Here is a 14,651-nt window from a genome sequence, read left to right as displayed (position 1 = left end):
ACAACGGTGCTGTGAATCTTCAAGTGTTTGCATATATATGCACTCAATTGAGAAAGGATAATAATAAATGTCCCTCAGAAAAAAAAAAAAATACTTTGCACTAGAGAATTAACCTGATTTCCCTCTTTTGAATGGAGTCTAGAAGCCTAAAAGATGTTTTGTGGGCGCTACCCCAGATGTGGGAACAATATTCCATGGTAGGGTATATTTGAGTTTTATACAGTGTGAGTAGTAGTAGTGGCATGTGATGCAATAAAGCAAATGTATGAGCTTATGCAGCATCAGCCAAAAAAAAAAAAAAAAAAAAAAAAATCACACCATTCCCTCCAAATGCCTGTCCAGTTTCTCCTTAAATTTATTCAACCTATCAACTGACAGATGGAAGTTTGTTCCAGCAATTAACCACCCGGTGGCTAAAGGCAAATTTCCGCACATCTATTCTACATCTGTCTTTTCTTAATTTGAATTTATGCTCCCTTAGGTTCGTAATCTGAACAAGTGGAAGGATCCCATCAGAATTCAGCGTGCTCAACCCATTCAAGACCTTATACACCTCAATCAGATCACCGCGCAGGTGCCTAGTCTCCAGCCACTGCAATTTGCAGAACTTAAGCCTCTCTTGGTAAGAGGATCCCTTCATTCCCCTCACCAATCTTGTTGCCCTTCTCTGTACATGCTCAAGTAAATCTACATCCTTCCTAAAATGAGGCCTCCAGACCTGTACGCAGTACTCAAGGCGTGGCCTGACCATTGCCTTATACAGAGGGACAATCACCTCCTTTTCCCAGCTAGCAAAATTCCTATATATCATTGACAAAACCCCATGACCTGCCCTGGCAGCCTGTCTGCATTGCTCAGAAAACTTCATATCTGACTGCACAATTACTCCCAGGTCTTTTTCATTTTCTACCACCTTAAGTGTAGTACCACACAGTTGGTACATTTCTCTGGGGTTACTTCTACCCATATGCAGTACTTTGCATGTGTCAAGGTTAAACTTCAGTTGCCACTTCTTAGCCCATCTGCCCAAATTATCCAGATCCTGTTGCAGTACCACACTGTCATTACTGTCATTAACAACTTGCCAACCTTTTTATCATCTGCAAACTTCAACCTTAAGCCTGATATACCTTCATCAATATCATTGATTAATATACAAAACAACAGTGGACCTAACACCGAACCCTGTGGGACTGCACTAATAACATTAGTCCATGAAGAGCAGCACCCATTGATTACCACCCTCTGTCTTCTCGCACTTAACCATCCTTTTATCCATTGTAGCAACTTACCCTTAATACCATTCTGCTCCAATTTGTACAATAGTCTTCCATGCGCAACAGTGTCAAAAGCTTTCCTGAAATCCAAATATATGATATCAAAATTATTTTTTGCATCCAGTTCATTTGTAACCACATCATAATAACCTATCAAATTTGTCAGACAAGACTTTCCCTTAACAAACCCATGCTGTGTCTGAATTATTGCTGCAGTCTTGTCTAGATGATCCTGCAATGCATCTTTAACCAGCGACTCCATTATTTTACCCGGAACAGAAGTTAAACTAACTGGTCTGTAATTACTCGTGTCACCCTTCGATCCCCCCCTTTGTGAATTGGGGATACATTTGCACATCTCCAGTCCGTGGGAACCTCCCCTGAGTCCAAGGATGCTCTCATAATTATGGCTAAGGGTTTGCTTAGTTGCTTTGCTGCCTCCTTTAATATAACTGGATAGATCCCATCCACCCCAGGTGCTTTTCTTATGTTTAACTTCAACAATTTCTCTTCCACTTTGCTCTCAGTTATTACAAAATCATTAAGTATCTTGCTACAATTTGATAACCTTCTGCCATTTTCAAACCTTGATAATTCCTCACGTGTGAATGTAGATGCAAAATACTCATTCAGTTTGTTTGCTATCTGAGCAGGATCATCAACAGTCGAACCATCGATGTCAAGTGGACCAATCAGATTCATCCCCTTCCTTTTAGAGTTTATATAAGTAAAGAAATCCTTGCTGTTTTTCTTAGCATCTTTTGCCAAGGATTTCTCGTAATCTTCCTTCGCCTGCCAAACCTCCTTTGTAACCTGATTACAGATTAACTTATATCTGCCATAGGCTTCTGAGTCGCTTGATAATTTATATGCATTCCATGCATTTTTCTTCTCTGTTACGAGTCTCATTAGTTCATTTGACAACCATTTAGGCCTAAACCTTGAATAATATTTCTTAATAGGTATGAAACTTTTAGTAGCTTCCATGATTAATTCCTTGAATGCTTCCCACTTAGAATTTACTGTTGGTAACATCGTCAGTTAATCCCTCTGTACAGAATTTAAAAACTGTCGGAGACCACTGTACTCGCCTTTACGGAAGCAAAAACCCTTTCCTTTACCCCTGATGGTAATGAAATCTTTAAGTAAATCCCACGTCAGTACACTGTGCTCACTGCCACCTAGTGGTTCTTTTATCTGCAAATTCCTAATACATGAATGATCACTGCTGATAACCAGATCAAGAGTATTACTTTCTCTGGTTGCCTCTCGCACATGCTGCTGCAGAAAACAATCATCCAATAAATCCACAAAAGTCTGACAAGTGTGTGAGTGCCCGACCCACAAGTTCCAGTCAATATCTGGGAAGTTAAAATCCCCCATTATAAGACATTCCGATTTACTAGCCCACTCTATTTCTCTGTACAATTGTTCATTGTACTCATTAGGCGTGTAACACACTCCTACTCTAATTTTTGCTTTCGCAGTGCTTATGTCACACCAAACTGACTCAACAGTGCACTGTTCATCTATATCAATTGGATGCACTTCTTTTGATTTTATGTTTTTCTTTATTAACAGCATAACGCCTCCTCCCTTCCTATCCTGTCTATCCTTTCTGTACACATTGTACTCCCCAAATTCCAGTTCTGCATTCCTTATATCTGTGTGACACCACGTCTCTGATATCCCAACAATATCCGCCTTTGATGTCTTGACCAACACTTCAAATTCATCAAATTTATTTACTATACTTCTAGCATTGGTATACATGCAAGTATACATGCACCTATGAGTTTTGCACAGTGTGTGTTATTTAAAAGAAAAATAATGTTGAGAGTGAAAGAGAAAATGCAGTTTATTAGATGCAGAGAAAGCAATACTTGTGATGTGCTTATGCAAAGACAGATTAGAAGTCAAGGTAATTTATAATAGAGATATGTGATCTTGTCTAGAAATCAAAGTGTCATTGAACAGAAGCAGCAGAATACTTTTTTCCAACACATTTTATAACAGGTTTATTTAAATTCTGTATTCATGTTTAATAAAATTTTGTTGGATTATTGGATAATCCTGTATAAGACATGTATAATGTCAATCAGCCATATGCTCTAAAGTACACATGGTTTTTGTCATACACATATCCATATAAAAGCACAATATTTTTAATGGGTATGAAAAAAATTCAACGTTTTATCAATAACATACTATTGAAAATTACCTTTGCTCCAATAACACAAAAATCATGAACCAGATGGGAGCACAACATTTGTGATAAAACATTATCATGATAATTTGTTGAAACAAAATCATGATCAGGTGATGTCACAGATGAATTCTGAGTAGGCACCTGTAACAGTAATATCAGGATATGAATATCTTATACACACAGTGTTTTGAAAATCAGTGTCAGATTCACATAGGTATAATCTTTATATAAGATAAAAGAGACCATAAATTCTATAAACATTTTTGGATTAGAGAGTTCCTATCAAGATAAATGTCCTAACTTTCAGTGCATCATTTATAGTTTACAAAAGACAAATTAAAATAACAAAACAAAATTTGATATGTTCAGTGAAAAACATATGAAAATTAATGGTTAAAATTAAATGAATAACAAATAGACTTTTCTAAACACATTAAAAAGTTTACTGACCCTTTCTCAACATTACAGGAATTAGTAATTTCTCAGTAATTAGTTTAATGATCCTGTAAGGCTGAGAAAGCCTACATTCAGAATACTTAATATACTATGTATCCCACATGCTTATTTAAAAAATTACCAATTCTCTGGTAATATTACTGCATACATAGTTTTTAAGTAAACCTTCAAATAGCATCAAAATATTTTATCACCCTATAATACATCCAATTCACAACTAAATAAAAGCATATCATCTTTTTGTACATTTTCCAACTGATTTTTCTCTCTTTCTTCCTATTCCTACACAACAATCAACTCAAAATCAACCACAGTATCAGGGAATATAATGCAAACACGTGTGCTAATGTTGCAAAAGTCTTCATGCAGCATAAAGACTTTTAAATGTGGATACAAATAGCAGTGAACTGCAACGCATCAAAAGACAAATAAGTCATCATTGGCCTATGAACAATCAAAAAACTAATTTAAATCATTTAAAAAGAGTAAGCAAAGCTTACATTTGTAAAGAATTATATGCATGCTATAATTTTAGTATGTTTGTCTTTCCTCTTTAATATATCTTATTTACAAATGGTAGATTAGTAGATATTTGGAATAATCTTTACACATAACTAAATTACTACCATCATAGTACTTCCCCTCAAAAGAGGAAAAATATGCTATTATATATCCTCAGTGCATATTGTACCTTCATGAACAAGTAACAAGCACCAGTATGAGAGCTGACAACCCAGTTGTGATACGTTTACACAAGAGAGACATACCTCTTACACTGTGGAAATTTATCACAACTAAACTTTCAGTCTTTATACTGAAGTTACCAACTGACAAAGGGCCAACAATCCCTAAAACAGCCCATTTGGGTAATGGCACTCACTGAGTATAAATAGCAATATTCTCCTTGTGGGGAAATGCTGCATATTGAAAACCAATATCAAAAAAGAGTTTGATGCTATATCAAACTCTTTGATACAGCTACATACCTGAATGATACATTTGCACTACCTACTTTTACAGTAGTTGTAAACTTTCCATAGCCTGAAGCTTCGTGGCTCTAAATTCATTCAGATCTAACCAATAACTTATTTACAGATAGTTTGTGAATGATGAAAGCAGCTCTACATCAGATGCCACACAGTATAAAGAAGTAAAAACTTGAATTATTTTATTATAAATGCTATATTAAATATAATTAAAAATTTATTTAAGAAATTAAACATACAGTTTATAGAGTTAAAAACCATGGTGCAGGTAATGGTTAACTTCTTTATATCACATGGCAACTTGAATAGAACTGCTTCATTATTCTCAAGTAAGTTCTCAAAGTTTTGCTATTTAATATTACTCACTACCTGATGAGAGACTAGCAAGTCATTAAATAGACTGTCATAGAGCATTTTAAGAAAACAACAGAATAGCCTTTTGGTTATTTTTTTTTTTTTTTTTTAAAGAACTGCTACTTGAGGAAACTTGTGGTTAAAGAAGTTTGTTCTACTTGAGTATTAATAAGCTATTATTCACTCATGACAGTTTAAATTCTGCTTTCCACAAAACACACGGCATAAGAAAGGGCGCTTTTTTTTTATGAAAACACCAAACACTAGAGGTATTAGAGCCTATAGTATTTAGTACCATGCATGGTTGAAGGTTGACAAGATGAAAGAAGATATTTGTTGACATTAGATGGACTTCTGTAGATTGCAATTTTCAAGAAATACATATGAAGGAAGGTTGCTAGATAGAACGGAATGAATAAATGAGGAAAAGAAAAGTTGGTTCTGTGAGTGTGAAGTTGGACAGCAAAAGGATGCTGACTGGTTGCAGCAAGTGTTCAGACTGATTTGGAACAGAAAGTGGTAATTATACCCACCTGAAATAGGTGGGTATATGGGATGTGTTAGGGTAACTAGGAATAGGAGTAGGAGCATGTATGCTTGCATGTATACTAATGCTAGAAGTATAGTAAATAAATCTGATGAATTTGAAGCGTTGGTCAATACATCAAAGGCGGATATTGTTGGGATAGCAGAGATGTGGTGTCACACAGATATAAGGAATGTTGAACTGGAATTTGGGGAGTACAATGTGTACAGAAAGGATAGATAGGATAGAAAGGGAGGAGGTGTTATGCTGTTAATTAAGAAAAACATAAAATCAAAAGAAGTGTTGAAGCTGTTTATGCAGAGCAAAGTTTCTCAAACTGAAAGGTGAAATGCAATGTCTATCATCTGCATAACTATGGACAAGATTTCCGGTCAATGGAAGAAAGTAATTAATAAACAAGAGAAAAAGAGTTGGAGAAATAACTGAACCTTGGGGAACACCAGCATTAGAAGTTAGAAGACACAGAGTCATCTACCATCACCTGTAGTGAACAGTCATAGAGAAAACTGGATACCCAAATACAAAAAAAAAAAAAAAGGTTGGTAAGGCCTCTGTAGCCGAGTGGTCAGGAGCGGGAGTGCAGTAGCACACGCTCTTTGAGTAGACCGGGGTTCAAGCTCCTGACTGCTAAATACGGTCGATCTGCCAACCTGCACTGGACCAGCATGGCAGATTATGGTCCATTTCCTTCAGCATGAGTTGAGGAGGCTTCCATCCTGCAGTGGGTTGATAATGGCTGCAGTTAAGATGGAAGCTTATGTAGAAGAACTTTATGATAAATGTGATCAAAAGTCTTTGAAATGTCAACAGACACTGCTTGAGTTTCATCAAATTTTCCCATTGAATTTGTCCATCTGGGTAACATAAGCCAGAATATCACCTGTGAATTGAGACTGACAGAATCCATACTGGCAATCATTGATCAGATGGAAGGTTTCTAGATAGTTGAAGAGCTGGCGGTTAATTGATTTCTTTGTTACTTTAGAAAGAGTAGAAGTATTTACAATGGGAATGATAACTGGAAAGGAGGGATTTGTCACCTTTTTTAGGAATTGGCTGGATATGAGCAAATTTCCAAGCAGAAAGAAAAAACACCTTTGGAAAAAGAAAGTGAAAAAAAAAAAAAAAAAAGGCAACATAGAACAGGACAGAGTTAAGGAGCACAGGTTTTGAGAACAGGTGGAGAAATACCATCAGGATCTGAAATTTTCTTAGCATTAAGATTCATCAAAATCCTTCTGACATCCTTTTAATAGAAGAACACAGGAGGCATTGAATGAATTGTATTGCGAATGGTGGCAGTTGGAAAAATAAGTTGCTAGTAGGTCAGATTTATTTTTGGCTGAAGTGGCAATAGAATCATCTAGTTCTGACAGAAGTGGAAATAGAGATGGGCAAAAGTTGCAGCCAATAGTTTTATCAAGAGACCAGAATGCTCGGCTACCATTTGGACAAGAAACAAGGGCTTGAGTCAAGAAAGCCTGCACGAGAACGACGAGAAACGTCGGATAACTTATGCGGAAAATTAGCTTCCTGATACGGCACTCTAGCGCTGCTCGGTCTGGAGCAGAAATTGAGAAGGATATATTTATTGACAAGTAGGCGTGGCAAGCAAAATGATTGGCGGTGGGAGTGACAGACGACAAACTACTGTGTAGCCATTGGTTGGCATTATGATGTGTATTTACCAGTAGGTGCTGATTGACATTATGATACGTGTGTATCCACATGAGTGTCTTTAAAAATAAAAGTACAGTAATAAAAAATTAATATTTTATTAATAAACAATTTATGTGCTAGTCCACTCATGATTCTAAAGAAAAAAGGTTATGTTACACCCTCCATTTCAGGAGGGGTTCAAGCTCCCATGGGATTCAAGTCGAGGTAACCTGACCTTTTTTTCACCATTACAGTAAATGTTAGGGCATGTGCAATTAGGACAAGTTACCATTAGTGCTGCTACAGTGATATTAAACCAATGTTATCGTGTGTTGTGTTCGCGCCCAAATCAGCACGTCGTTTGCCACGCCTACCTGTCAATCAGTATATTGTTCTTGACTTTGCTCCAGACCGATAACACCTACTGTCTGTTTACCGAGTGAGCAGCGCTAGAGTGCCGTATTGGCAAAATAATTTTCCGCATAAGTTTTCCGACATTTCTCGTCATTCTCGTGCAGGCTTTCTTTACCTTCACCAAAACAAGTTTTCTACTCTTAGCCTGTTTGAAATCTAGTTCAGATTAATTAATAACTGCTTTACAATTGTTGCGAGCTTTGGTGTAGGCAGAAAATGAAACTGACTAATTGGAAACAAGGCAATTACGATATGCAACATTCTTCCCTTTAACAGGCTTAGCACATTTATTGGAAAACCAAGGTTTAGATAAAGGATGAGATTTTAAGATGGAGTGTGAAATAAAGGATTCCATCCCTACAAGAATAATTTCACTGACAATCTGATCGAACGCTGACATCAGAATTTTTGAAACAGCAATCCGACCAAAGAAAAGAAGAAGAGAAATCTCACAGATCAACCCATTTTACATTCTTGTAATGCTAAACAACACGAGGTTGAGAATGGCCACAAGAGAAAGGCTTTATTGAAGAAGAGACCCTCACCAAGTTGTGATCTGAGGTGCAACTCACCTTGACCTTGTACTTAGAAGGGTTATTTGTGAGAAAAAGATCAAGGTTGTTGGTTGCATGGTTACTATTATCTGGTGTTCTGGTAAGAAAATGAACAATCTGTGCAAGGTCATTAGAAATTGCAAATGCCTCAGCATCTCGACCAGCTGGGTCGGTGTGACTAGGAAACGGAAGCCAGCTGGAGTTGTGAACATTAAAATCACCAAAGAAAATTACCTCACTGTTAAGAAAGGTGATGGAGAAAGTGAAGTTTCAAAGAGATCCAAGTAATTAGTGGAGTTGGGAGAACGGTAGAGGCAACAGATGAATTTGACAATGTGGTAGAGAGATTTTAAGACAGAGAATATTGAAAAAAGGAGATTCCAAATTACTGTCTCTGACAGGGAATATCAGAATGGACATATGCACAAGTACCACCTTTGAAACGAAAGAAATCATACAGCAAATAATTCATACAACTGAGATGAGTAGTGGTTGAATCAACCAATAACTGGGGTTCTGTCGGAAAAAGTACATGGGATTTGGCAGACTGTAAGTAGAAATGGACATCATTGAGATTAGAACTCTGACCACGTACATTTGTGAAATGAACGAGGAAGTGTTTAGGAGGTTTAAATCTTTTTACAGATAAGTTTGTTCTGTTAGTTTGACAACTCATGGTGTATTGAATAGTAAAAGGTGGGGGGAGGCATGCTGTATGAAATAATGAATTTTCGGATATTGCATACACATTAGCATTAGTAGAGGCATACGATGCAAGAAAGCAAGCTTATGCAGCATCAGCCAAAAAAAAAAAGAAAACCTTCCATTTGACCCCTCCATTCGTTCCAAATGCATGTCCAGCTCAGCCTTAAATTTATTTAGGCTATCAACTTCCACAACAAAAGATGGAAGTTTGTTCCATCTTTTGTTCCACCATGAATTGCATGTGGGGGGTTATACCCACGGTTACTAATAGTTCCACCATTGTAAAGGTGCAAACAGAGGATTTGGCTGTTACAGACCAACCAGACTTTGCCAAAATTATGTCCACTTTGACTTCAGTATCACCTGAATATCAGTTCCATCAGCATTTTAGGTAGCAAGCACAACTTGTGATATCTGCGACATTCTTCATTTTACAAATTAACCCAATGCCTTGCAAATCAGAGTTACTTATTCTATCCATATTACATTACAAGGGAAATTTGGAGCATCAGCAGAGTGATGAAGTATCCACTAACAATAATGTTTGGTTTGGGTTTTTTTTTAGGAGCATTAGCAACTAAGACCATATTGCTCCAAGGATATGCGGTGGTCATTCCCTGACCTTTGCGCATCCTCCATATTTGGTGGTCACAGGCTCGAACCCCAGTCTAATCAAGAAGCGTGTGCTATGCACTGCCGCTCCTGCCCACCTGGCTACGGAGGCGTCACAGCAATAATGTAATCAGGGTTATGTATCTTCATGGTGTAATGGCTGTACTTGTAAGCTATTCATAGAATGGAATATCTCTACATATCTCACCATTCCTATTGCCATAGATTACTATTCTTGCTTCTACCCTTACTCGCAGAAGACAAACTTGTGAATAATATATCTCAGAAGATGCTACCATAAGAAAATAATTATTTACCCTCCTACCCATTGGGCATTGCTTACAGTGATTGAATAAAGTAATCAAATTTTCAATTTATTTTCAATAAAATTTGGGGCACATTTATCTCAATAAGAAATGCTCTGATAATATGTTTCTACACTCACTGACTTTTTATTTATTTATTTATTTTTATAAATAAACATTTTATATTTATTATTAAACATTATTTTTACAGTTTTATATATATATATATATATATATATATATATATATATATATATGCAGTAAACTTCGTAAAATCCAGCAGTTTAGATCCAAACTCTTTAAAATCTGGAAATAATAAGAAATTAATCCAGCACTCATACCAATGATTGCATTTGTCTTTAAGAATCTGTGTAAAAAAGTGGCATTTCTTTCTTTATAAGCTGCTTGTAGGATTTGTTTTTGCCAACAGCAGGATTCAAATCGCATGAATAATAAAATGATCTTAAGTCTCACAGCAGAACAAAATTTCCTTAGAAATGAGTTTCCCCTATAGTGTACTACTTTCAAACAGGTCCACTGGTTAATTGGCTATTTGTTTAGAACAGCATTTCAAACTTTTTTAGTAACAGAACACTTTTCATAAAAAATATATTTACAGAACACTTATATTTTCTTGTGCTGTTTGGTTTTTAAATAAAAAACATATAATTAATGCTCAAATGAATTTTATTTTGGAAAACAAAATCAAAATAAAAATATATATATAAAAATTATAAAATCAGTTGAAATTTAAAGCTACATTCTACATAAGAAAAGTTATATATATACATACATACATACCAAAACAACACGAATTATGATTTTTAAAAGGAAAAAATTAATTGCATTTTAATGGGATTAGTGTTTCTGTACCTTTGAATCACGAATTCGTTTAATATTAGGTACAATGCTGGAAAGTTGAATCCTCATGTCAGGTGCAGCATCAAGTCTATTCCTATATTTAATTTTTGTTGCAGTATAATAGGAAAAGCCAGTCTCACACATATAAGTTGTAGCAAAAGGAAGCAATACTCGAACTGCATATTTAGCCACATTGGGGTACTGTTCTATTAAGTTACTCCAAAAATTATTTAGTGGAAGTTCCTTAAACTTTTGTTTTAAATTAGAGTCAGAAATTAAATCAATTAGGCTTTCATAATCATGCATAGTGAAGCCAACTGGTTTGGCTGTAATTATAAATGGATTTCAAACCCAAAAATTATCATCAGTGGTTTTCAAAAGTATTCTAATAAAGATGACTGCAAGTCACTTGAGTGTTGTGAAATTGCCCTGGAAACTTCATGGATTGTAGAATTTATTTCTATCAGAAATTCATTTAATGTGGGGAAGCAAAGTTATTTAGTTCTACAGAAGATATCCAGAATTCCAATTTCTTTCTAAAGGATGAAATTTTATCCATTGTATTAAAAATTGTCACATTCTTCCCTTATAGTGAAAGATTAATTTCATTTAATTTTGAAAAAATATTGGCAAGATATGCAAGTCTCATTTGCCACGAGGAATTTGTTAAACAATCAATAAAATTACTCGTGGCAAATGAGACAAACGTGGCAAAGTTAATTTTTTACGGCTTCATGCAGCACAATTTTTAAATATGCTGGTATATTTTTAGATGCCAGAGCTTGTCTATGTAGAACACGACTGTTAGTGTTTTGTGGTGACACATTTAAGATTTGCATCACAGTTCCCTTCATCTTCCCGACCATTGCCTGAGCACTATCAGTACATACATCAATTTCAAATTTCAAAATTGTCAGTAAGAGTAGGTCTTCTTCAATAGTATTATTAAATCTATATCCGACAAATACTAGTAGCATAGCAAGTCCTGAAACGTCAGTGGATTCATCTATTTGCAATGAATACTCACCGCAAAGTTTCAGTCGACAAAGCAGCTCTTTTTTTATGTCATCAGAAAGAACTTTAATACGCCATGCAAAGGTATTATTTGATAATTTTACCGCAATGATTTTTTGAGCAGACTACTCATTTAAAATGCCAATCAAGCCAATTTGATTGGATACTATGATGCAGTCACAAAAGAACTGGATGCAGGGAATAACTTTGATATTATATACTTGGATCTTAGAAAGGCTTTTGATACTGTTGCACATGGAAGACTGCAGGACAAATTGGAGCAGTGTGGCATTGGAGGCAAATTGCTGCTATGGATAAAGGGGTGGTTGAGGGGGAGAAGACAGAGAGTGGTAATCAATGGACACTGCTCATCATGGACTAATGTTATTAGTGGAGTCCCTCAGGGTTCAGTTTTGGGTCCATTATTGTTTTCTGTATTTATAAATGATATTGATGATGGTATATCAAGCTTAATGTCCAAGTTTGCAGACGATACGAAGGTTGGCAGGGTTGTCAAGGACACTACTGACACTATGCTACTGCAACAGGATCTGGAAAGGTTGAGCAGATGGGCTGAGAGGTGGCAAATGAAGTTTAACATTGACAAATGTAAAGTACTGCATATGGGAAACAGCAACCCCAGAGCAACGTATCAACTCTGTGGTACTACACTGACAGTGGTAGAGAATGAAAGGGACCTGGGGGTGGTTGTGCAGGCAGATATGAAGTTTTCTGAGCAGTGCAGATGGGCTGCAAGAGTAGCTCATGGTGTATTGTCGATGATATATAGGAATTTTTCTAGCAGGGATAGGGAGGTGATTATTCCCTTGTATAAGGCAATGGTCAGGCCATACCTACTGTATACAGGTCTGGAGGGCTCATTTTAAGAGAGATGTAGAGATGCTGGAACGAGTACAGAGAAGGGCAACAAGATTAGTGAATGGAACAAAGGGGTGCTCTTACAAAGAAAGGCTTAAGTTTTGCAAATTACAGTGTCTGGGGACTAGGCACCAGCGAGGTGATCTAATAGAGGTGTATAAAGCCTTGAATGGTTTGAGCATGCTCAATGCTGATGGGATTCTTCCTCTTGCTCAGAATAATCACCTGAGAGGGCATAAATTCAAATTGAGAAAAGACAGATGTAGGATAGACATGAGGAAGTTTGCCTTTAGCCAGCGGGTGGTTGGTTGGTGGAATAGACTTCCATCCCTTGTCGTGGAAGTTGATAGCCTAAATAAGTTTAAGGCTCAGCTGGACAGGTATTTCGAACGAACAGAGAGGTGAAATGGAAGTGGTTATTTTTTATTTATTTATTATTTTTTTTTTTTCTTTTTTTTTTTTGGCTGATGCTGCATAAGCTTGCTTTCTTGCATCAAATGCTAATGCTAATATGCATGTTACAATATCTTTCGCGCAAGGCTTGAAAAACATTTCTCCAATAGTGTGAGCTTCGCTGTTAAGCACAATATGGTAACTTACTCGATAAGATGCTTCTGCTGCATTTTCGTTGTCTGTTATATAGCAAGTTTAAGCAATGAAAGTTTAGAATTTTTCAGTGAGTCCCGACACCTCTTAAAAAAACTTATATCTTTGTCTTCAGCATGATTGGTTTCAAAATGCCTATGGAGTTTAGGGGGAGCCAAAGAACTGTTTGCTAATATTTTATTACATACGATGCTGTTGTTGTTATTTGGTTTTTAGGGCATTAGCAACTAAGGCCATATTGCTCCGTGGATATGCGGTGGTCATTCCCTGACCTTTTTGCATCCTCCATATTTGGTGGTGACGGACTCGAACCCCGGTCTAATCAAAAAGCGTGTTCTACGCACTGCTGCTCCTTCCCACCTGGCTACGGAGGCACCTAGATACGATGCACTGTGCATCAGGAGCATCTTTATTTCCAACACATGTAAAGCCAAAATTCAAATAACTGTCGTCATACTTTCGTTTTGGTATTTTATTAGTTGGTTCCTGTTTTTTCACTTCGAATTTTTGGTGAACAAAAGGCTGCGATTGTTTATCCTCACTTTGAAGTGTGGCAATATCGTGTTCGTTTTCATCAACCCACAGTTGTACTACTAGAAGTACTTGCTTCTCATTTTAAAGTTCCTTTTTTCAACCATAAATCCAAGGTAATTTATTTTAATAATAATAATATTTCAAAATACTGATAATTATCAAAAAAATATTTATACAAGGAAGTGAGTTTAGTTATGCTTACTAGTTTTCTGCACTACCACAAAACTAATCTCGTAATTGTGAAGACAGTCTGTAGTGCACCACCAGCACACTTTAAACATGCAAGAACGTGTCAGCAGAAGGCTACTTTGTTTCATCCACCCAAATGATGCATGATATCAGTTCGCTTCCTCTCTCTCTCAATCCTTGTATTCCAGGCTAAATCACATACGAATGGCATATTAAATCACTACATTGCTACTTTTTTTTGTAGATGTCATTACCTCTACGCATACTTCTCTATGCAAAGCCCTCCAAAATAAAGTGTTCCGCAGTCTATTTGATTATTAGTCTATGTCAGTATATTAATAACCAAAAAAAAAAATAATGTTAAAAATTATAATGATACAAAAAGTGGTGTACGCTACAAATATACAAAATTTATTTGTTTTATTATTTTTTTCAATTATTAATTACAATTTTGCATGGAACACTTGTTCACATTTCACAGAACACTAGT

At 36.2% G+C, this 14,651-nt stretch overlaps 1 protein-coding gene across 1 annotated transcript in view; it reads right to left on the bottom strand.

Moving 5' to 3' along the window:
- Positions 1 to 14,651, bottom strand: part of c12.2 (von Willebrand factor A domain-containing protein c12.2) — a 574,487-nt gene that overhangs the window by 415,655 nt on the left and 144,181 nt on the right. The window contains exon 13 of the mRNA XM_090380213.1: positions 3,499 to 3,627. Coding sequence (XP_090236339.1) covers positions 3,499 to 3,627 — 129 coding nt within the window. The remainder of the gene's footprint in view (positions 1 to 3,498; positions 3,628 to 14,651) is intronic.

Source organism: Mastigoproctus giganteus, chromosome 8, assembly GCF_048544385.1.
Source record: "Mastigoproctus giganteus isolate SK-2022 chromosome 8, ASM4854438v1, whole genome shotgun sequence".
NCBI lineage: Eukaryota > Metazoa > Arthropoda > Arachnida > Uropygi > Thelyphonidae > Mastigoproctus > Mastigoproctus giganteus.
Note: the sequence above shows the minus strand (reverse complement) of the source record. Positions and strands in the feature narration are given on the sequence as shown.